This window comes from Pelodiscus sinensis, chromosome 25, assembly GCF_052426305.1.
Source record: "Pelodiscus sinensis isolate ZL-2025 chromosome 25, ASM5242630v1, whole genome shotgun sequence".
NCBI lineage: Eukaryota > Metazoa > Chordata > Testudines > Trionychidae > Pelodiscus > Pelodiscus sinensis.
The window spans coordinates 3,987,689-4,012,914 of record NC_143076.1 but is presented as its reverse complement, the minus strand read 5'-3'; the positions used below and the strand labels follow the sequence as shown (position 1 = coordinate 4,012,914).

Sequence of the window (25,226 nt, the reverse complement as noted above, 5' to 3'; positions counted from 1 at the left end):
AAATATGATACAGTTCAAACAAGCGCAGAATCCATTGTTGACTACTTGATCGGTTATTGCAACATAATGGAATGGTTCACAGCTTGCCTCCTTAAACAATCAAATTATTCAAGTGGGAAATGTCCTAGGCTGATGAAAGCTAAAAATGACTTGTGTGTCAGTTGCATAGCTACTTGGAACTTATCTGTTCAATATGTTGAAGATGATCCAGAGGTGGCCAATTTAGTCTACAGAAGCGAAGAGTGAGGGGGGATTTGATAGCAGCCTTCAATTTCCTGAAGGGAGGTTCCAAAGAGGATGGAGAAAGGCTGTTCTCAGTAGTGACAGATGGCAGAACAAGGAGCAATGGTCTCAAGTTGTGGTGGGAGAGGTCCAGGTTGGATATTAGGAAAAACTATTTCACGAGGAGAATGGTGAAGCACTGGAATGGGTTACCTAGGGAAGTAGCGGAATTTCCATCCTTAGCGGTGTTTAAGTCTCGGCTTGACAAAGCCCTGGCTGGGTTGATTTAGTTGGGATTGGTCCTGCCAAGAGCAGGGGGCTGGACTTGATGACCTTCATAGGATAACATGATCTTGGCAACTAATTGACCTTTCACTATCAGTGGTAAATAGGCAATGGAGGGATGATAGGAGTTACTATAGAGAACTTTTTCCTGGGTGTCTGGCTGGTGAGTCTTGCCCACATGCTCAGGCTTCAGCTGATCGCCATATTTGGGGTCAGGAAGGAATTTTCCTCAAAGATAGATTGGCAGAAGCCTTGGAGGTTTTTTGCCTTCCTCTGTAGCATGGGGCACGGATCACTCGCTGGAGGATTTTCTGCATCTTGGGGTCCTTAAACCATTTGAGGGCTTCAATATCTGAGATACAGATGAGAGGATTATTCTAGAAGAGGGTGGTGAGATTCTGTAGCCTGCATTATGCAGGGGGTCATACTAGATCAGTGGTCCCCAACGCGGTGCCGCGGGTGCCATAGCGCTTGCTGGGGCATTTATGTGTGCCCGCTGAAACATCTGGTCTTGTCCCGCCCCCAGCGCACGGCACATGCGCGGTGCCAGCCCGAGGCGCATGGCGCATGGGCAGCCCCTGCCCTGGGTGCACGGCACATGCGTGGTGCTGGCCCTGGGTGCAGGGTGCATGGGTGGCCCCACCCCCGGAAGCGTGGCGCATGAGCGGCCCCACGCTCGGACACCCGGCAGCTACGAAAGGTTGGGGACCACTGGACTAGATGAACATAATGGTCCCTTCTGACCTTAAAGTCTATGAGTCTATATTTCTTGATGGATTTGACATAGTTTATTTTTTGTAGAATGTGAGATGGTACTGTGTCCCTTTATTACGGAGTTAGTACTTTTTTTCTTTTCTGTGTACTTACCACTGTATCTGTCTTGTTGGTATGTATGTAAAAGATTGAACCTCTCTAGTCTGGCACCCTTGAAACCTGAGTGGTTCTGAATGAGAGAATTTTCTAGACCATGGGAGGTTAATATTGTCCGGCAGCATTACCCACACTTCTACTGCTTACTGGGCTGTTAGAGGACATTTAGGGGTAAATTAGAGCTAAATTACAGCACAGAACACTGAGAGCCAGGATTGGTGGCTATAAACAAACTTTATGGGGCTATGGGAAACTTGGCCACTCCCATGAAAAGTGGACATCCAGCTAATTAAAATAATTCCGGATGACAGATGTTTCTGGATGAGAGAGTTCTGAATTAGAGAGGTTCAACCTCTACCAAGGCACTACCAAACTATTCTCTAAAAAAGAAATACATTAAGTTTGTAGATTAACACTTACGTTTGGTTTATTAAAAAAAAAATCACTCAGAATAACCAACTGTTCTCCAAAGAGAAGCAACCAAAATGTTCACCAGTGAACACCATGAACTATTAAAATGGCAGAAGTTGAGCACTGTTATGGAGCATGCTATAAGCATGTCTGCTACAAGAAAAGGGGAAAAAGTACAAAACTGGTGCACCAATCGTTACATTGCAAACAAAAGTTCAATTAAAAGTATCCTTAAACTCCCTAGACCATGGGTTCCCAAACTGGTGTGTGTGCCCCCCTGTAGGGGGGGGAGGGTGAAGAAATTCCAGGGGGGGCACGAGGCAACCCAGTCCCACCTCCCTCCGTGAAATCCCCGCCCCCCAAGTTGTACTGCTATTTTTGGTTTTTGTCCTGTCAGTTCTTTTTTTTTTTTTGGTCAACAAGTTTTGCTGCTATTTGAGGGGGAGGTGAGGGTTTCTCAAAAATAAAAAAGGGGGGTGTGATGTCGAAAAGTTTGGGAACCACTGCCCTAGACAGAAGCCTGCACTGTGCATACAGTTTCTATTGAGGCTCTTAACATGGTCTTCATCAGAACTACGATGTCCAAATGCCTAAGGCTCTACTATACTTTAAATAAGACAAATAAACATTTTTACAATAATGACAAAGCTCATGGAGTTAAAGTGCATTCACTTGACATTTCAAACATGGAGTTGAACAAAGAATACTTAAAACAGACCGCTGTTCACAGTCCTCAGTTTTAACAATGTCTGATCTTGCAGTCTTTGAAGATAAAGAATCTTCTTGAAGATAAAGAAGTGTTATGTGTCAATGGAACTGGAAGATCAGGATTTCAAATGTTATTATTTATGAAACACTATTTCACAAACAGTTGGCCTCCCCTTTACAGAGCACTTTACAAACCAAGTTTGAAACAATCATGGTGGCTTACATGTTTTTATGGTTTTGTTTAAATATTAAACAATTCAAGTCTTATTGTAAAACCAATATTAAAACATGCTAGAAACCGGTAGTCTTTTACTCTCGCGTTCACAGAGGTTTTGCTTTTTTGTTTTTGTTTTTTAATGAAGTAATTTTCCAGCATTAAAACCAGATTACTGCTGACAGTAATGGCAGCAACACCTGTGCTAGTCAAAATTCTGTTTTTCACTTTTTACTTGTGATGAGGAGTGCTATCATCTGGTATGAGCAAAGTGGGTGCAATATCCTTTTCTGGGTTACCTTAACTCTAATTTCATAGTCTGGACTTAATTTCAAAACCTGCAGTTCTCACTGAAGTGTGATTTGTGCTAAAAGTTGCTAACCAGGAGCATTGTAGGGTTTTATAGCCATTGTATCCCATTGGTTTTCATATCAGATTTGCTTAGTCTGCACGCAGAAGTTTTTTTGAACACAAACTCAACCTGGGCCCTGACAGCTCCACCAATAATATAGCTTTGAAGGCCAAATTGTACCCTCATTCATGCCTGTGGCACCCCATTGTCTTTTGATCATGTCCTTTGTAGTATTTCTGGAAGCCAGCAAAAAACTGGACAAAGGAAAAGTTTCATCATCAAGCGCTCAACTAATTAATTCTCACAACTGTCTTGCAAGGCAGGGAAGTAGTATTATCCTAGTTTAACTGAGGCAGAAATGTTGTGTCACATCTCTAAAAATCAGGGTGTTTTTATTTAATTCACTAAATATGTATTATGTTGAAAAATGGTTAGATAACTTAGGCAGGGGCAGATGACGGTTTTGCGGGGCCCCGGGCAGCATACTTCCGCGGGGCCCCCCCTTTGCCACGGCGCATGCGCGGGGCTTTCTGAAGCGCGGGGCCCGGGGCGGCCGCCCCGTTCGCCCTGCTGTATATCCGCCCCTGAACTTAGGTTCCCAAAGTTAGCTCAGAAATATTGGCTGTAAGTGAGTTTCACAGGAATTCTTGCCTTTCTTTAGACCAGAGCTACTCAACTCTGGAAGCCCTGGGGGCCACAATGATAGTTACAGTAATTGCAGAGGGCCGCAACTTAAGTGTGGTTGTATATACATGCAAATATATATGCAGATATATGCAAATAGCTTATTCACTTGGATGGGTATGAATACAAAGTTTAAGGCAAGACTATACAATACACAGGCCCCATTTAAGTCAGTTCTGCTGATATTAATAAAATGTAATAGTTACCCGATTTCTACCCATCTGACAGCACTTTGAATGAGCAATGTAACTCATTAACCCAGGAATGTAACTACTAAAACTCATTTCAACAGAAGGCCATTATACTTTTGTGTTTTGGTTCCCACCCGCAGGCTGCATGTTGAGCCCCGCATAACCCAAACTGCACCGTGGGCTGCAAACAAACAGGCCGCGGGCCGCATACAGCCCACGGGCCATATGTTGAGTAGCCCTACTGTAGACAATGTGTCTCAGGTGGCTGTACAACTGTTGCATAAACTTCCCAGTAAATTTGCATCTTGCAATTGGCTGGCTGTGCATTCCATTATCAGGACCCTCATTGCTGAAATAACTTGCTCTGAAACTTGTCTGATCCATTTATGATACACATTAATTAAATCTGCTGGTTTAAATACCTGATTAAATCATTATTTGAAAGCAAGCATTGCTAATGGATTCTCAGGAGCAACAAATCCATCCACCTCTTTACAGTGTTAACATGGTGATCCATCCAAGGTGAGATCAAGCATTTCTACCTCTGTCTGAAATCCTCAGACTATGATGTTGATACATCAGACTGACAGTTTTACATACCATCAGATCAGTCACACTATAAATATGAGAACATACCATATTAATTCTGTACATCATACAATATTGTCAACAAATACTGACTACTATACGTCAGTTTCTTTTCCACACACCAGGTGTTTCTCAAATGCTGAAACATCTCTTTCTTCTGAATTCCTCTTTACTGTTTCGGCATATCCTTCAGTTACATATTGCATATTAGGCTTCGTATTGGCAACTGGAAGATAAATTCATATTTGTTGAAGTTCGTACATAGACTGGGGGATTTATTTTGACTAATAAATACATTTTTTAAAAGAGACGGTGTATAGATATTACAGTAATAGTAACTCTAGCAATTTTCAAGAGTGATTGAGCAGGAAGACATGATCCAATATAAATTAATTTATGGTCAAGAAAATAATTGTTTCTTTTTTATTAAGGCTGGTTGAAATACTCTGCATTTTGAAATAAAACCTTTTCCCATTTTTACAAGAATATTTGCTTTTTTTCTTCCCTCATTTTTCAACCCATTACACAGAGCTGATCAAAATTTGTCAAGTTTAAGAAAGTTACTGACATTTTTTATTTAAAAATGAATTATTTTATAGTAAAATTGTTGGCAAATTGTACTCCCTTTTTCAACTAGTCCAGCTTTTAAACTACGAAGCTGCATGTGTTTCTTTAGATTCCAGGAATACATTTTACAGCAAGGTGTCCCACAGAGTTTTAAAAGGCAACCTACAGCTGGGTTTTTCTGTAACTACAAAGTGAAGACAAAACTGAGGATGTGCAGGTTGCGTTTGCTGATTAAATCGTTATTTGAAAGCAAGCATTGCTAATGGATTCTCAGGAGCACCAAATCCAGCCACCTCTTTACAATGTTAAGTATAAAACCTTTTCCCATTTTTTTACAAGAATATTTGCTTTTTTTCAGCCAACACCAGCTGCCCCAGGGATGGAGCTGGCTCCCACATTTAGAAGGCAGGAATAAAAGCCCTGCTGAAGGAGTGGCTTAGGGGATAGGGCATCAGCCTCTAGAGCACAGAGTAGTGGGTTCAATGTGGCCCCCTCCTCCACTCACTCAGGCAGCAGCTGGACAGCATGGGTGGGTGGTGTTATGAAATCAGCAAACAAGCAATTTCTGTTCATCTAAAAAAGGTACAAGTCTCACCAATATTACATGTGTATCTATTTTTGATAAAATATTTCTGTAAATATTTATAGCTCTTAATGCCAGAAGGAGCATTACAATCACCTAGTCCCACCTCATAGATAACATGAGACAAGGAGCTTTACCCAATAATTTCTACTTTGAACCCATGACTTCTATTTGAGCTGTGGCAGTCTCTTAGAAAGACCCCAGTCTTGACTTAAGGACTGCAAGTCATGGAATATCCCCCAGCTCCCTAGTTTTATTCATGGCATGTAGCCAAGGAAGTGTTTTGAAATTTGGGTAGCCACTACTTTGCAGAATTATATCACCTGTAATGTTTTGGGGAAAGCGCAGCCTTATTTCCTTGCTCTCCCATATCATTCATACCCTGTCACCCCTAAATGAGCATTTCTCATTCATAATACATGTTCACAAAATAACTACCAAACACATCTAATAAAAACCAAATAGAAAGCTGTAATTTTGAAAGACACCTATGGGAATTCGGCACTCAGGTCTTGTTAAATTCTAATGGGATTTGTACAACTAACTGTTAGGCTCCTTTGAAAATCCCAGGCAAAAGCTTTAAGCATCACTGTAATCTCTCATGGGGTTCCCAGTTATAAGGATGAATCTGAGAGATTGTTAAAGTGCTCGTGTGTCTGTACTGGGCAGTGGGCTACTCAGAAGGTTTAACTAAAATGCATGATTGACGCATAAGATTTACAGCTTGCAAATCTTTCTCAAACATTGAGGGTAGCATGAATCTGCTCTGGTTGAAGTCAGTAGCAAAACTCGGATTGCAACAAGAATTTTAATGACCGAGGGTAGTGGTGGTAGCTTACCTTGACCATTCTTCTCAACGGCTTGATTGTCTTCGTTAGACCTGGATTTGTAACTCTCCAGCGTCTGTTCTGAAGTGTCATTTTCTGCGCAGATAACATAAGCAAACACTATGTTGTGATTTTTTTTCACATATTTGCCCCCCTCTCCCTCTGCACATGCCCAAATCTTGAATGAGAAGGATATGCTGTGGTCAGAGCACAGTATGGGTGTGTCTACACAGCAAAGTTATTTTGGAATAATAGCTGTTATTCCAAAATAACTATGTGAGCATCTACACAGCAATTCCTTTATTTCAAAATAATTTTGAAATAATGGATGGCTTATTCTGACTTCTGTAAGCCTCATTCTATGAAGAATAACGTCTATTCCGAAATAGATATTTTGAAATAAGGCGTGTGTAGATGCTCCACTTCTGCTATTTTGAAATAGTCCCTCACCAGGGCCATTCTCAGTTATTCCTCCTGGGGCTCTAAATCCAGATAGCATGTCTACATTAGGGAAGCCTGCCTCGGACGCATTTTGAGGCTTCCCTGCAGTGTATACGTGCTATTTCAAAATTCAGGAATAGCTTATTCCAAAATAACTGTGCAGTGTAGATGTAGCTTAGTTGTACTGCCAAAAAGGAGCAGCTGAGCCAATTAGTGCCAGTCATTGATGGAGGCTTTTGTGATAAAGACTGTTGTCCATTGAGATGTGGCCAGAGGCCCTAGGCATTTCCCCTTGGATCCTGACCCAAAAGTGCTTGAACTAGGGATGCGGAGGAGAAGGGAAAAAGGGTTAAAAATACAAATGAATGGAGATTGCTTATCTCCTAGAACTGGAAGGGACCTTGAAAGGTCATTGAGTCCAGTCCCCTGCCTTCATAGCAGGACTAAGTACCATCCCTGACAATTTTTGCCCCAAATGGCCTCCTCAAGGATTGAACTCACAACTGTGGGCTTAACAGACCACTGGTCAAGCCACTGAGCTATCCCTCCTCCCCAACACAAAGTGGTTTCCACTTAATCCAGTTTGGTTCAATGGCTCATAGTACCCCCACTATAAAAACTGTTCCAGCACCTATGTCCTGAAGTTTGTAACAACTTGCGGTTCTGACACAGGCTTGATTTTTAACCAATGATCTAGACATGCAAGGGTCCTTTATGATGTTACCAACCACCTCAACTATCTAATCCCTCACATCCATCCTAAACACTGACATTACAGGCAGTCCCCGGGTTACGTACAAGATAGGGACTGTAGGTTTGTTCTTAAGTTGAATTTGTACGTAAGTCGGAACTGGCGTCCAGATTCAGCCGCTGCTGAAACTGACCAGCGCTGACTACAGGAAGCCCGAGGCAGAGTTTCTCTGCCCCAGGCTTCCTGGAATCAGCCGCTGATCAGTTTCAACAGCAGCTGAATCTGGACGCCTGGGACAGAGCAGCTGGGGCGCTGCCGGGTAGGTCCCCGCAGCGCAGCGCCGCACCTCGGCGCTGCAGGGACCAACCCAGCAGCACCCCAGCTGCTCTATCCCAGATGTCCCCAAGTCAGCTGCTGCTGAAACTGATCAGCGGTTGATTCCAGGAAGCCCGGGGCAGAGCAACTCTGCCTCGGGCTTCCTGTAGTCAGCCGCTGCTGGTCAGTTTCAGCAGCGGCTGACATGGGGACGCCTCGGGCAGAGCAGCTGGGGTGCTGCTGGGTTGCTCCAGTAGCGCCGCTCCTCAGCGCTACTGGACCAACCTAGCAGCACCCCAGCTCCTCTGTCCCAGGCGTCCTGATTCAGCCGCTGCTGAAACTGACCAGCAGCGGCTGACATGGGGATGCCTGGGGCAGAGCAGCTGGGATGCTGCCGGGTTGGTCCAGTAGCGCCGAGGAGTGGCGCTGCGGGACCAACCGGCAGCGCCCCAGCTGCTCTACCACAGGCGTCCGCGAGAAAAGCCTGGTCTGCTGGGGGGGGGGGGGGTGCACTAGCTGCGCCCCCCCCCCCCCCAGCAGACCAGGGAGATGCGGGCGGTGGGACCGCAGCGCGTCTGGGCGGTCCCGCCGCCCGCGTCCTCTGGGGGCGAGAAAAGCCCCGTTCGTAAGCCCCGGGAACTGCCTGTACTGGAGATTTAGATTGTGCTGTCACTCACCTCTCTTCCAGACTCCATGTGCTTTTTTCAGCTTTCTCATGAAGAGCAGGACTATGATGAGCATCACAAAGATGAGGACAGCTACCAGGACTGGTAACAAAACACTTGTTTCCCTTTGTCTGATTCCTTCAGAATTAAGATCTGTTTCTATAAAAGACATATTTTGAATACAGTTAAGTAGCTACTAACTATGAATTTTAGGTAAGAAGATGAGGGCTGTCTATTCGAGATAGTGCTAAGTGATATGACAGGAATGCACGCCTGTTCATCAGAAATAAAGGAGCATATGACAGATAATGGGAGATCATTTTTAAGACTAATGATTAGATTGTTGCTCAAGTTTGTGTTGAGAACATAGGGTATGTCTAGACTACATGGCTCCGTCAACAGAGGCATAGACATAGGAAAATGAAATGGCGATTTAAATATTCGCCGCTTCATTTACATCAAAATGGCTGCTGCGCTATGCTGATCATCTATTTGGCGGCACAGCACGGTAGTCTGGACCCTTCGCGGTTGACAACAGAAGCCTTTGTCGACTTTTCCGTTCTGCCTTGTGGAATGCCATAGTGTCCTTCATGGTGGATTTGGTAATGTAGACACTTTGCTGCTGGGAGCCAGGCTGACTTCAGGAAGGCCCATTTAGAGTTTAATATTAACAAGTGCTTACTGATGGTAGCATTAGAATTCAGGGTTGTTTCTTCATGGGTTATTGATGATTCTTCTGTCCCAAAGGTTTCTTCTGCAAATGTCACATTTATTGTGATTTCTGCTCCTGTAGAAATGAACAGTGTATCTCTGATTAGCCCAATCACGGTCTGTTTACACACTACAGTATTAATTCAAAATATAATGATTCCGAGGAATGTGTATGAGTCAGATTTTCAACGGATGTAAATTGGGATAGATGGAGCTATGCTGATCTATATGAGTTGAAGATCCAGCTCTATATTCTTTAGTGTTAAATATAAAACTTGGAGATTTCTATCCATGCTAGAGAACAGGATGATCAAACAATTAAGCCTCAGAATAGGTCTCGTCAGGTATCTCTATACAGCAGGGCTAAAGTCGAATGAAAGTACGCAACCTGTGCTACTTCAATTGCATAGCTTAAGTTAAAATAGCGTATTTCAGCTTTTGGCGCTGTGTACACTGTAGGAAGTCTGAGGAAGAACACTCTTGCTCCAACTTCCCTTACTCCTCGTAAAAGGAGGGTTACAGGAGTCAGACTAAGAAGTCCTCCAGCTTGACATTATTTCGACATTGTTAAAATAACTGCTTGTAGTGTAGATGCGGGCTATGTTATTTCGGAATAACTAACGTTATTCCGAAATATCACTGCTATGTAGATGTACCTGAAGATTTGCAAGTGTTATTTCTGTTTTACAATTGAGGAAACTGGAAAACAAAGTAATGTGAGTTGACCAATATTACAGTGTGATCCAATGTTACAAGTGAATATAGAATTTGAATTCTTGGCTCCCAGCACTTTGTTCAGTTCATTAGATTACTATGTTATTCCATCATTAAAAAGTTTACCAGTGATGATTGTGGAGTTTTGAGTTGATTGTTCATTGCTTATTGTTGGTGTATCTGTAAAAGATGTTTCTTCTGTGATATTCAAAGTTCTTTCTGCAGACATGAAAGGAGAAAATATTTTTACTTACTTTTTCCCTTTCAATAGTCTGATCAGGCATCCAAACTGTGGACAGACCCAACAAAATTCCACCTTACTACGGCAGTATTTCAGGAGTCTAACAATGGGTTTTATGAAAACTCTTAGCTACGGTTCTAATAAATGCCATTTAAGGACAGAGCTTTCATAAGTGCCAATGGCTCAAATCATTAAAGCCATCCTTAAAACCTTCTTGGGTCCAAGAAATTTAGACACAGAAATCACATTGAAAGTCAAAAGGATTTGTGCTTCTAAATCACTTACACATTTCAAAAAAGTGAGGAAATGCTTTATTTTTTCCTCAAGTGAATGATTTTGCAGTTGAGAACCAAAACTTATCCTGTAACCCATTGTTTCCTAAGAGTAAAATCAAGCTTTCAGTTTGAGTTTCTGGGCCAAGCATGGGGAAGATGTCAGGGAATGTTCTTACTCTTGAAGTCCTTTGCCATAGACTACATAAGCCCAATGGTAGGAACAGGCTTGCTTGTCTCTAATACAGCCCTGACATTCAGGACTTAATAGTGGTGAAGCCTCTGGCCTTGTTTGTGCTTTGAACCACTCAGAGATGCACTGCTCTCTTGAACCCAGCTAGCCTTTGTGCGGTTGAAACAAAATGTTTCCACTGTGGGGAAGGAGTAAAAACCCTGTGGCCATGGAGTTGGGAGTCAAATTTGTCCCTTAGCACCAAACCTTGATGGTCTTACTCAGTTCTTTCCCACTCCTGGCTCATGTAAATTCCCATGGCAGACAAGCCATCCAATTCTTTAGCTAATATTAATCATAACAATACTTAGACTTCAGAGCACTGTGCAACAGCCACTGTAGCTGACTCTCAAATGGCCCCATAAGCAAGTGAACATTAATGAACTCCGTTTTACAGTAGAGAACCAGAATCAGAGGTTGAGGTTTTCAAAATCATGAGGGGATGTGGATGCCTTGTAGGAACTGCACATTGAAATTCCCGAGCCTTTGATAAAGGCTCAGTGGAGCCTTTAAATGACTCCCCCAAGGTAATGGAATAAGTCAGTGGTAGATCCTGGATTAGAACAGTGGAGTTCCTGTCTACCAGTCCTGTTCATTACAGCATATGGGCATTCTGCTTACAAAGACATTCATTAGTACATGTACCAATGGTGCTGTTAGCATTCCGAGTAGCTGATTCGCTGCTTGTTGATGGTTCTTCTGAACTAGAAATGTCCTTCACTGTTGAAGTTACTGTAACTTCTGACCCTGTAGAAATGAAAACAAAACACAGTGTATAGACAGTGTATAAATTAAACTCATTTGTAAAACAATTAGTTTATATGCTGTCTGTCTATAACATTATACATATACACACATATATACATACACACACACATACACAGTTGGAGAGGTCTCAAAGGCACAAAGGCCAGGATCCTTTAAGCTGTTTAGGTGCCCAAATTCAGTGAAATTAATGAGTTAGACAGCTAAGCACCTTTGAGGTTCTGGGTCAAATTGTACTGACATTAAAAAAAAGTTAGCTAATTTCCATTTTAAAATCTCCATAAAATAAGGGCACAGCCAGCCAGCCAGACCCCTTTTAAAGTTTGGAAAGTTCATGTCAAACAAAACATAATTTACATGGTAGTAATGCAGCCCTCTCCCCCTTCCTTATATCTGGTACAAGCCTACTTGTTACCACTTGAATAACTTTACAGTTTAAGATGTGTTGACCATGCTTATTTTCTGTCAGCCTGTGGCACAGTGCCACCTAGTGCATCCACAGGGATAGGTGTTATTAAATTCACGACCACTGGTCCCATATGCTTGTCTTCACTACAAAGAAAGGACACATCTACACAACAGGGCTAAGGTCAGAATAAGCTACACAACTTCAGCTACATCAATTGTGTTGCTGAAGTTGAAATAGCTTAATCTGGCTTTTGGCACTGTCTACCCAGCAGGAAGTTGAAAGAACACTCTTCCTTTGACTTCCCTTGCTTCTCGTAAATTGAGGGTTACCATGAGTCAGAATAAGAAGTTCTCCAGCTCAACATTATTTTGACATTAAAGCTTGCAGTGTAGATGCACATTTTGTTATTTCAGAAGAACATCAGTTATTCCGAAATAATGCTGCAGTGCAGACATACTCAAAGAGACAAGCGGAGAGGGGTAGTATTTCTCTAGGATGGATGCAGTTCTAAAATGTTCACCTGTGTATAACAACTATTGTGTTTTGTGGTTCAAGGATCTTCGTAACAGCTGGAATATAAATTCGTTCTCAGCAGCATTTCCGTCTGCTCCTCATGTGACATTTTAACAAATCACCTTAATGTCATTAAGAAGAAATTTTTACTTACAAATAGTTGTGTTCACTGGTAGTTCCCTCTGCTGGGTAGGTATTGCTGGTAGATGGCTAGATGGCTTCTCAGGTACAGTGGTAGAAAAGTCTGGTTGGCTGGATTCTAAAGGAATATCCACCAAAAAGACAAAGAAATCGGAAGACATATTTTAGAAATAAATCCAGCCCAGAAAGTTGGAATTCAAATCTGAAATATCCCAAGCTCCAGAGATATTTGTCTCTAAGGCTAGGTCTACATTATAGGGGGTTGTTTTTCTGAAAAAGCAACGCAAATTGCACTCCACAATTTGCCTAGCTTTTTCCGATCACTTTTCCGGAAGAGGGTGCCAAATAGCAGAAAAGCCTCCTTTTTCGTTGGAGCCCTTATCCCTTATAGAACAAGGAATACAGAAAGAGCGTGTTTGCTCTTCCGCAAAAAAAAAACAGAAGAGCAAACGCATTCCTTGGACGCAGCAGAGTTTTAACCCCCACAGTGTAGACATATGCTAAGTTTTTATATGGGACCAACTATATATTTTTTCCAAAATAACAGATGTGAATTTTAAGTAGAGTGCAGAGGATTTTGAGAGAAGATTGTACTAATATTTGGGTTGGACTCTGTAGCAATCACTGGAAAAGAAGAACACGCTTCTAAACATAATGCAAGCAATAGTCAGTATTATCTTTGAATATATTTTGACTGCCCATTTTAGCTTTACAAAAGCACTTTACAAATAATTTTATATGATTTATTTCACAATCATGTGGTCATATAAATGCCAAAAAGTAATATTGGCCAAGCAGTCATAGTAATTGAATCTGTCTCCGTTAAACCCCAGATTGCCTTAATTTAGCACTGTTCTACTGTTTATATTATTTAATTTACAACAGTGAAAAGATTTTAAAACATGGAACCTACCAACGGTTGCCTGAGAAGAGAAAACTTCCTGTTGGGTACTTGTTGCTAAAGATATGCTCACAGGTGATGTCTGTATTATAGATTCTGGAGTAGATTCTGTGGAAACAGCCAATGCATTAAAGAGATAAAATTAATAAACGATAATTCATAAAACATCTTTTTTAAAAAGTCAGGGGCTTTTTTATTATTGTACTTACCCACATAATGCTGAGGATTCTCAGAGGTCTTTGTACTTATTTCTAGCATATTTGGAGCTGAGCTTGAAGTAGTCACTGGAAAATAATAATAGTACTTCAACATTTTCTAGTTTCTTTCATCTGAAGCTCTCCAAGGACTTTACATGCATTAACCATATCTAACAGTATGTATGGGAGGTAAATAAGTATTAGGCCCATTTTACAGATGGTAAACAGAGATACAAGGAGCAGAAGTGAATGTTCCAGTGTTCTGGGTTGTGTGGTGTAACACATGGACCCAGAATTTTGACTGAATTCAATGTGCTTTGGATCAGGTTCACTGTGTGTAAGAGGCACAGGTAGTAGTAGAAGCTTGGAATCCAGCTCCAAGTCCATTCTTTAACCACTGGAGAGCACTGTCTTCCAAAACCAGAATTCACACTGAAGAGACTTTCTGAATGATAGACCACAGGTTCAGCTATGTGTCAGTGCATATGCAGGGAGATACTGGAGTAATTCAGTATGGCCTAATAGAGTCTTATTTTAGGACTCGAGACCTAGGTTCACTTCCTTGTTTGTGGATGACTTTGCTGAGGTTACTTAGTGCCTCACTTTCCCCATCCGTAAAAGGGGGGCTGATAATACTGATGTGTGTGGCAACATGCTTGGAGATCTATTGATGAAAAGCACCATACAAGTGAGAGTCTTATTTTTCAAGCTCAAATACTAAAAGGAATCACCATCAATCAACCAATGCTTAAATAAATACTATTCTTACTGAAATGTTTAAACTGGAAGGATGCTGTCAATTTTCCTTCTTGTACGGTTTCATGATGAATGACACAACTGGCTGTTGAATCCTGGTTGTAAGCACGGACTGTGAGCGTGCTGGTTGTGTTGCATTTCTTTCCACCGTGTTCAAACTTGTGTTTGGTGTCACCTAAGTAACCATTTGAAGAAAACATTTAAGTGCGTAACAGTCAGAAGCAATTTAAAGAAAAACATTCCAGTCATAAATCTGCTTTACTTTTGGTCTGCTCAAGCAACACATAAGTAGGGTTGCCAGATGTCTGGTTTTCACCTGGATAGTTCAGTATTTTGGCCTTCCGTCCGGTAAAAAACCCAGAGAATACCGGACATGTAAAATGTCCAGTATTTTCTGTTTTCCTTGGATGGATGGCCGGTGGCATCTGTGAGGGGAGCGAGGAGCGCGGTAATTTACACGTGCAATGACTTTTTTTTTTTTTTTTTTGCTTAACAAGTTTGGTTCCCTGCCTATTGGGGATTTTTTGTAACGATATCTGGCAATCCTACATATAAGTGCTGAGCAGAAATCATGTTTTTACAGTCACTTAATTGCAATCTACATGCTACGGTGCACTGGAGAAAAAAACCCTACAAGTTTGGTTCTACTTCACTAAAACCCAGGGGCCGACTCACCCCTCCTGCAGTGCAGAGAAGCGCCGCACTCCTCCGGGGTTAACGCCCTCTCCCGCAGCGCACCTGGCACACCAGCACACTTCCGGATTTAGGGCACAGGGCCCTTTTAAGCACGGGGCCTGATTCAGGGGAATCGGATGAATCGGCCTAAAGCCGGCCCTGTCTGTTAACTCTGGTAGTATTTATAACTTTGCAATCAGAGAAATCCCTTGGTTTCTTAACTTAGTTTACAGCCTTCTTTAAAGGAGGAGATTTAATTTATCACCCAACAAAAATATTTTTCCATTCAAAACTACACTCCATTTAACTTGCATGTAGTGTACTGCAAACAGTTGAGCGAATTCATCATCATTCTTTAATATCAAATCCTGCATCATAAAAGTCTGCTCAGATATCAAACAAAAAAGCCTGCAACAATATGGATCTTTAGTTACACAACTGCAGATGTAACTTTCCAGATGCCCATGTGACTTAAGGTCAAAGGGCACATTGCATCAGATATAAAATGCCCCGGCTTGTGACCACACCACCCTCATTAAATAAAGATCCAAATGGCAAAATCAGACATAAGTCAGCAGCAGTTTAAAATTCTCCAGGCCTTAGTGAATCAAACTAACCAACTAAGCAAAACACATTATTTTGAAATAACACAGCATTTATGCAAGCTATAAAAGATCTCTCTGGGTTGTATGGTGTAACACTGTCCATATAATATACAACTTTATTACTTTAAAAATAGAATGAACAACTCCTAATCCCCCCAGTTTCCTTTAAACTAGAACTCTTGAAATGTATATTTTACCAAGATTACAGGTGAAGACTTGTAAGCTTTACTTCCTGATCCAAAATAGAAATATAATCTTCACGTCGTGATACAAAATAGCAAGTAAAGAGAGGAAACCATTCACACTTACTCTTTCATATCTGTCCCACACATGCTGACAGTGTCTTGCATTTCCTCTAACATACATTGCTACGCCTGCCAGCAAGGCAGTTGTTATTTGATCGCAATATTTAGAGCAGTTGTTTGCACCACATGCAAGTAAAATCAAGGTAGCCCCTTGCTCTCCCTCGAGATACATGTGTTCAGAGCTCTACAGGGAAGAGGGCTTTTCATTAAATGACAATAGGAGGCAGATAGTGGAACTTCAGTAAGCAGTGGAACTACTGGCATGGATAAGTGCTACATTCAGTGTGAATTTCAGAACAGAATCTGCCTCTTAACCTCTGTATTCTTCTGACCTCCTGTCTATAAAATGTGGTTAGTCACAGAGGGAGTTTGAGGGTTTTCTAATTCTCTCTGTGCTGTGAAAATTGTACCTTACAAGCGCTGTTAGCTGCGTGACTCTAATGTGAATAATCATGTCAATCCCTTCCCTTTAAGGAAAGTTCTCCCCAGGATTTAGCACTTGCATGCAATTCTCAGACCTCCAACTTTGGGTGCTGAGGCCTTGGTGGTTGAGTTAGAGATGTAACAGTGTAGCTGATTAACCGATAAGCAAAAGCTTATAGGTTAATGCTATAGACTACATGCATTCCCCCCCCCCCCCCATCATCACCAATAAACTTTTTAGCAGGCTGGCCTACCCCCGCTGCATTTTAAAGTGTATTAGGAACCAGGCGGGCAGGCAGCCTGGCAGTGGCTCATTTCCGCATCGTGCCGGGTCTGAGAGCTTAGACCCTCCCTTAAACAGGAGCTGCTGCCACCCCATTCTACTGCCTCTTTATCAGAGGCAGCAACATAAGGCGACAGGCAGCTAGTACACAAGGGGAGCTGTTTTTTAAATTGGCTCCACTTGCAGACCAGCTCCTGCCTGACACCCAGTGCTGCTGCCTCTGATAAAGAGGCAGCAGCGCGGAGTGGCAGGGGCTCCCCCGGAGTGAGGCCAGAGCGCACTGGCTGCCGGCCCCGCCCCTGGGGACTATAGAATAGTTAAGTAACCGATAAGAATTCATGAGGTTACTCGACTATCCAATTAACCGATATTTAACATCCCTAGGTTGAGTGGTGTTTGTACAGTACATAAATGGCTGACAAGAATATTTCAAGCAAATGCCACCCTGTGGCCATTGAAAACTCACCATAGACTTCTAGCCCATTATCTAGCAGCCAAGTAATCTGAGGAGGAGGTTTACTTCCCCAGGTTAAGCAGCTCAGTACAATCTTTTCTTCTTCACCATCGGTTCTAATTTCTGATACTTCCAACACTGGCTTGGAGGGAGCAGCTGTAACAAAGAAATGCATGATGGGATTAGGCTCTTACACTCTTGTGCAATCAGTTTCATGACTGGGTGCATGTTTCTCACATTATTATTATTTATTTAAGTTAAGGGTGCATCTAGAGACCCCAGACAGGAGCAGGATCCAGTTTGCTTGGCAGTATAGAGATACATATAAAGACAGTCCCTAAGCCACAGAACTGGGCATGCCCACCTGAGTCTTTCCCTGGCCCCAGCCCTGGTTAGAGCAGCATAGAGGCTATCATGACTTGTGCGAGCTGGCAGCAGTTTCCAGTGGATTGTTCACCAAAGCTGAGCATAGCTAGAGCACAGTGTGTTTTGCCTTTTTCTCCCACAGTCGTTCCCTTTCCCCGGTGCTGGAGATGAAGTATAGCAGGGATGGTGGTGGGGGAACTGTACTATGCCATCTCTGCACTCACTCGGAACACCTCCACACCAGGATCTCCCCAGCAAAGAAGCTAGAGCCAGATTCCATCTTGCACTACCCAAGGACACGAGAGAGGGGGCAGAGAATTTGGCCTACCATCCACACTAGGCTGCGTTTACGGTACTTTATTTACTTGCTGGCACATGAAACCCTGTATTTCAGACTTTGAAGACTGGTACACTAGCTTCCCTACCCTATCTGATTGCTGAGTTTCTCTCTTGGCCATTGTCATGGCCAGTTTCCGATGTGGTTCTGCAGCTCTCGTCTATGATGGAACTAATAGTTCCACATGGCAGCTTTTCAGACAGTCACAGCCCTAAGTAGGAGAAATCAGTGCCCTGTATTTTGTGAAGCCCAAGACATTCTGGCTAGCTCCTACAAAGGCCCAGAAAGCTTCCCTTCTCTTTCCCTGTTTTATATCTTTCACAGATGCTGCCATTTCATGACGTGGCCCCTTCTATCTCTCCAATACACTGCAAGAAAGATAGGGCATAAAACATATATTAGGGTTTTTAATATAAGCCACAACTGTTTAACTAATTACCCATATCTATCACCTTTAAAAACATTTCAACTGCTTCACTAAAGAAAAGGACTAAAGTTGAATGAGCTTTCATAACTTCACAGCAATTGATGGAGCAATTAAAAATAGCATTGAACTATGATCTGGCCCCCTAACCAGAAAATGGTTTCTTTTAACCATTTAGGTTTTCAGAATCAAACTACACAATCACAATAAAGTATAACTCTTCTGCCCAATCAGGTTCTTGGGAAGGTGATCTCATTTAGATTTTGACCAAGAGTCCCTCAGAATTGGGTCTCACTTGTGCCAATTGGTGATCAGTGTTGAGAACACAACAGAGAAAAAAACAATATAGAGCTAAATCACAAGGCCATTTGGTCAATTACTTATGTATCAATTGACCAAAGTCTCCTTCCCAATGAATGGATCAATAATCAACCTTTTTAACCTACTTCACCACAAATTATATTAGTCTCAAGGTCTGGGTAACACTCCTAAGTAAGCTTCAGGGGGTAGCCAAGTTAGTCTGTACAGCAGCATTTCTTAAAGTGTATTCTGTGGTACACTGGTGTGCCACGAGACAGTTGGAGGTGTGCCGCGGAGAGAACAGAATTCAAAATGGCCACCCTTAAAGGGGTAAGCCTCCTTTTTTTTGCTCAACAAAAAAATCCTTAGTGTTCTCCATAAAAAAAATTATTGTTTGGTGTACCTCGGTCTTAAAAAGTTTAAGAAACACTGCTGTACAGGATAAACTTAAAAAAACAACAAATGGTCTGGTAGCATCCTAATCTGCTTCTTTTTAACTATCCAATCTTCAGGTGCTTACAGATTATCAGTTCTGCCTACTTGTTTTTCCCTTTGATATTTTCATACCCTCTGCTCCTTGTTTCATGCCCCCTTCCTTCTTTTTCCTCTCCCCCCCTTCCTCCTCTATTTATTTTGGGTCTGCACATCCTAAACTCAAAACTCCGGTCATCTGAAGAAGTAGGCTGTGCCCATGAAAACTCATGAGATCATCTACATGTTTTGTTAGTCTATAAAGTGCTACCAGACCATTTGTTGTTTTTTAAGTTACTCCTAAGTAACTGAAACACCTGCATTTTTAACAGTCTATACCAGTGTTCCTTAAACTGTGTTTCGTGGCACACCGGTGAATGCCGCGAGGCAGTCGGAGGTGTGCTGCGGACAACAACAGAATTCAAAATGGCTGCCCTTAAAGGGGCAGGCAACCTTTTTTTTTGCTCAATAACTTTCCCCCCGATCGCTTTTTCTTTCTTGGCTCAACAACTTTTCCCTGTCTCCCCCGCCCCCTCCTTTTTTTGCTCAACAAAAAATCCTTGATGTTCCTCATGAAAAAAAAATTATTATTTGATGTTCCTCGATCTTAAAAAGTTTAAGAAACACTGGTCTATACAATTTGAGTGCTATTCCAGAATCTTGAACACTTGGTATCTTTTATGTTTGTATATGCCAAGAACTTGAAATGCCATATGAAACCATTAACATTAGTGCAGGTTAAATCTCTGTGTCTGACATCCTTGGAACCTGACTGGTGCCAAACCAAAGAATTTGCCTAACCACAGGAGGTCAATATTGTCTAGCAGCATTACCAAAGCTTCCACTGCTTACTGGGCTCTTAGAAGACATTTAGGAGTAAATTAGAGCTAAATAACAGCACAGAACACTGAGAGCCAGGACTGGTGGCTATAAACAAACTTGATGGGACCGCAGAAAACTTGGCCACACCTATGATAAGTGGACATCCGGCTAACTAACATCATGCCAGACCACGGATGTTGCTGGACTAGACAGGTTCAACTTGTAAAATATATGCAGCTGTCTGCAGCCTTAGTTAACATAATTTGTTCAGTTTCAAATCTGCTTTACAATAATCTTGACTGGAACTTATTACAAAATAAGGACACACGGTGCAACTGTGTAACCATCTTTAAAGAACATAAACACGCATCAAGAACAAGGAGTCTGGTGGCACCTTAAAGACTAACAAATTTATTAGGACATTAGCTTTTGTGAGCTGCAGTTCACTTTGTCAGATGCATGAAGTGCAAGAATCAGACGGCATACCAACAGAGATGGGACTGTTACAACTGTGTTAATGAGCACTCGTTTTTGCTGAAGCAAACTAGCACGGCTACCTCTTTGAAACATATACAGCAGGGGTGAGCAATAATCTTTAAAAGGGGGCCACTTCATGAATTTTTGAAGTGGCCTTGGGTTGCCCCGGAAGGGGCGGGGCCTCAGGCAGAAGGGGCAGGGCCAGGAGTCTTCTCGTGCTCACCCACTCACAGACCCTGATTGGCCTGGGGTGGGGGAGCGCATGAAATCTTTGCTCCCCGCCCCCGTGCCTAGAGAGAATCTCCAGCTGTTTCCCTCTGGTGCCACATGCCCCTGGTGGGGGAGGAGGCTTTGCGTGCCCCACCACCCCCAGGTGTCGATTAGCCTAGAGGTGGAGAGAGGAAGGGTGGCCACGGGCTGGATCCACCAGCTTGGCAGTCTGGATCTGGTCCACAGAGGACGTCTTGTCCACCCCAATATACAAGCATATATACTTCTTCACTAATTTTGACTGTTTAGCACTGTCCTCTGAAAGAAAGTATGTGTGTTGCTTATCACTAGATCTTTGCTCAGCTGTTAGCTTTCAGCTCAGATATCTCCACAGCAGGAGTTGGCCATGAATAAATAGGCAGAGTAAAGGATGGACATGGTTATAGTCTTTTTCTGGTGTGCTGGTTGGCAACCTAACTTGCGGGAAAACAGAGATAGATACTTGCTACACACATTTGAATAATACAATTAAATTCGGACAAATTCCTTATTTGACAACTCTGTTTGGCATAGTATATAATACAGTTCGAAATGCATTAAATGTTTAACTCCTTCACAGACAAGGAACAAGAGAGCTCTTGTTAGCTGCACCAGCATAACATATTATTTAAAAAAGAATAAAGTAAAAGGGGATACCCTTCATTCAGAAACAAAAGTGTAGGAGGAGCTTGGATTTTATTAGAAACTTATGAAAATGTAGCTTCTTTAATGAAACTCACCTAAGACAATAACATTCACTTCCTTGGTTTTGACTGTTCTGTCATAGCAGTTGCATTTGTATGTGCCTTCATCCTGAATTGTTACCTTAGAGAGGCTGATAGATAATTTATTCTTTGAATAATGGATAAGCTTGTACCTTTCATCTTTTAAACCTGTAAGTGGAGAAAGAATGGCATATTAAGTGCATTGGTACATACGAGCAACATGGGTAATCAAAGGGATAACAAATGATATGGGCTCTACTTGTCAGGTGTAAATGACATTCTTTTTCATTTATTTGCTCTCAATCTTTAATGAACAGTTCTAGTGCTAGCCATTCTTAGCTGGATCTGGGAAATAGGGAGATATATCAGTAAATTAAAAGTGGTTTATATGTGGGGTGGATGGAAAGTCATAACATTTCCTGTGTGTTTTAAAGCTCAGAAAGAAGTTTGGTTTGAGAGGCAGGTGGGGCTTGTGGGTAAAACCTTGTTCTTGCACTCAGGAAACTACAGTGCCATCCCTGGCTCTGCCACAGACTTCCTGTGTGACCTTGTACAAATCTCTTTGCCTCAGTTTCCCATCTGTCAAGTGGGGCTAATGTTATTTATTTACAGTGCAGTAGTGCTTACAGGCCCCATCCTAGTCTGAAGCCTTATTGTATTTGCTGCTGTAGAGATACACAGTAGACAGCCTCTCTGCTCCAATAAGTTTTAGAGTTTAAAGAGACAAGACAGAGAAAGGGCGGATGGGTAAATAGAGGCACAGGGAGATGAAGTGCTTTGCCCCAGGACAGGCACCAGGCAGAACTGGGATTAGAACCAGGCTCATGAACCATCCACTAAACCACACCAGCTTCTCTAAAACGTCCCTGCCTCACGGGGAGAGTTGTGAGACTAAATTCCTTGCTGTTTGTTAGGGGGGCTCTTAAACGACACTGGTAATTTGGGTAATTCTGAGTCAGGTAAATTTTAAGAAAAGTTGGCAGGATTATGAAGCGATGCCCTGGAAGGGGCAGTACCATGAAACAGTGCACATAGGGCTAGGACTGCAGATAGTGGGGTTCTAGTCCCCCTATGAGACTGACTCACTGTGTTTCTTTATGCACCATCTCAAAGTGCTGGGCCTGTTTCCCAATCTCTAAAATGGGAGTGGAATTACTTACTGCTCCACACTGAAGTATTAATGTGTTATCTGAGTCTTGCCTAATTAGTTGTCCTTTAATGAGACACCTTCCTGGAATATCCAGAGCTCTTAGCCAATTCATATCTCTGTAGGACTTACAAGAAGTTCCTTCCCTCTTTCTCCTATGTGACCCATGAAAATCCTGGGGTTGAATCAAGCCCGTCACATACACTCTCACCACAATCACAACACAGAAAGTAGTGGTCTGCCTTTAAAGTGAACTGAAATTGAGGAAATGGGCCGTCCATTAGGAAGAGTAACAGATCTCAGAAACTTGTTTTCAATTTTTTTTAGCTGAGGCTTTTTAAGGCTTTAAAAATATTTAGGGGATCGATGGAATTGAAGATGTTTTAATTTCTGGACAGGACTAACTATGAAAAAAATAATTTAAAAATCACTCTCGTGTAAACTAGGGCTGTGTCTACATTGGCAAGATTTTGCGCAAAAGCACTTGCTTTTGCGCAAAAACTTGCCGCCTGTCAACACTGGCCACGAGTTCTTGCACAAGAACACTGACGTTCTAATGTAAGAAATCAGTGCTTCTTGCACAAGAACTATGATGCTCCCGCTCAGGAAAAAGCCCTCTACACTTGCGCAAGAGGCCAGTATAGACAGGCAACATATATTTCTTGCGCAAGAAAGCCCGATGGCTAAAATGGCCATCAGAGCTTTCTTGCACAAGAGAGGGTCTACGCTGGCACGGATGCTCTTGCGCAAAAGCACATGCCAGTGTAGATGCTCTCTTGCACAAATACTTTAATGCAAAAACTCTTGCGTTAAAAGTATTTGCGCAAAATCTGGCCAATGTAGACGTAGCCTAGATGTTTAGTTTTTGACATATGGAATAAGAAAGGATTCATTAAGCCATGTGTCATATTGCTTCTTTGAACAGAGGTTTATGGGGATAAGATTGAGAATGCAAATGCACACGTATGGCATAATGGTGAACCTTTTTTGGGATGGGGGCTGCTGACCCACAGAAAAACATTGCCACCCTGGCATAAAGTTTTGTTTCTACACTAACATGGGGGGGGGGAGGGAGGAAGCAAAAATACTGTTATATTAGACTTATCAAGTACTTTACAAACACTAACCCTCATGTTTAATAACAACATAATATTATACACTCTGTAAGGAGATTATCACATGCCATAGCAGAGGAATAGACTGTGGGTCAAATTCTCAGCTGGTGCAATATTATCAATGTTTTTTTACTGACTTCAGTGAAGTTATACGGACTGACTCTAGCTGAAGAGCTGGGTTTCTAGATTCCTAGGGTGATCTTCCATCCTAAACTACTATCACACCCCTTTGAGATTGGAAAATTGAATTGGACAAAAATTACAAAAGCATGTATGTGATTTATGAGCTAAGATAGTAATAAATGAATAAATCATCATAATAAATAATAATGATGGTGATATTTAAAAGGTTAACAGGGTATTTCTTTTGGAAATGTTTGCAAAATGTATTGAATATATTATCTGACAAATATATTTTTCAGCAAATTTATTCAATATTTTGCAGTTGTCCATTCACCTGTCATATTGCTGATGATTTTAGCCAAAATTCTCAACCTATTGGGGTTGGATCCTCAGTTTATGCTGAATTTCAGTGGGAGTTGGGTGCTGGATTCCAGTTGTTTTCAGTGAACCCAGCAGTCCTAAGTCACTATGCTAGGCTCTGTACAAATACATAAAACAAAGACCTTCCCTGTCCCACAGAGCTCCCAGTCTAAGGAGAGACAAGGTGGAACTGGGGGCCAGACAGATGTGGGGGGAGGACAACGAGGTAGCAGTAAATATGGGCATGTCCGCACGAGGTAGCAGTAAATATGGGCATGTCCGCATTAGTTAACTATCTCCATGGCTATAACGTTCACAAGCTTCTTCTCAAAAGAGTTGCTTTTTTAATAAGTAAAAAACCAATGTGGATTCTTAAGCAAGGAACACTTGGAACCTTCTAGCTCAGCTAAATCAGACACAATCTGCAGCATGTTCAGGTCCCTTCAGACAGGGGCGGGTTTTGAGCTGGGATGATGGTGTTAGTGGTAAATACCGTTGGTTGCCTGAGGCCCTGCTTACAAACCACTCTGGTGGGGTTTCCATTTAATCAACTTCCTGTAGGAAAGTGACTGAATTCATAAACACTCTAACGGGGGGCCTGTAGGTGAGTCAGATCTTGCAGTATGTGGGAGATAAAAAGTCCACCTATGAATGACCCTCTCCTACCAAATGGAAAGTACCCGGGGTGCAGGTTTTGACACTTACCTCGATTGTTGTTTAGAAAAATAATAAACCCCCGAGGGTTTACCCATTCCAGGGCAAATTCGTGGCCCCTGGGAAAAGCACAGGGTAGGCTTAAATCCTGCCCTTCCTCCACAGTGACAGTTTCAGTGTGAACCTCTTGAAAATCCCCTGCCGAAGAAAAACAGTTGTGAAACGTGATGTGAGGCAAACTGAGAGCATTTCCCCACAGTGCAATACCCCAGCCTGCTGCTTTTTTGAAAAAGACTTGTCTACAGGGGGAACCTTACCAGCATAACTGCACTGATACAATTGTACATTTACAGCAATATAACTCCCCATGTAGATACACTCATGTGTCCACACTGCAAGTTATATGGTAAATTTCCTCCTGTAGACAGGCCCCAGACCCACTTGT

General features: G+C 42.2%; 1 protein-coding gene across 1 annotated transcript in view; it reads right to left on the bottom strand.

Moving 5' to 3' along the window:
* Positions 1–310: 310 nt before the first annotated feature.
* Positions 311–25,226, bottom strand: part of CRTAM (cytotoxic and regulatory T cell molecule) — a 32,808-nt gene continuing 7,892 nt past the window's right edge. Inside the window, exons 2-14 of the mRNA XM_075909669.2 lie at positions 24,833–24,979; positions 21,398–21,550; positions 17,224–17,367; positions 14,480–14,641; positions 13,723–13,797; positions 13,526–13,621; positions 12,626–12,730; positions 11,430–11,531; positions 10,166–10,258; positions 9,297–9,401; positions 8,627–8,773; positions 6,515–6,598; positions 311–4,751 (exon numbers count right to left, since the gene is read on the bottom strand). Of these exons, the coding sequence (XP_075765784.2) occupies positions 4,621–4,751; positions 6,515–6,598; positions 8,627–8,773; positions 9,297–9,401; positions 10,166–10,258; positions 11,430–11,531; positions 12,626–12,730; positions 13,526–13,621; positions 13,723–13,797; positions 14,480–14,641; positions 17,224–17,367; positions 21,398–21,550; positions 24,833–24,979 (1,544 nt within the window). The 3' untranslated portion in view covers positions 311–4,620. The remainder of the gene's footprint in view (positions 4,752–6,514; positions 6,599–8,626; positions 8,774–9,296; positions 9,402–10,165; positions 10,259–11,429; positions 11,532–12,625; positions 12,731–13,525; positions 13,622–13,722; positions 13,798–14,479; positions 14,642–17,223; positions 17,368–21,397; positions 21,551–24,832; positions 24,980–25,226) is intronic.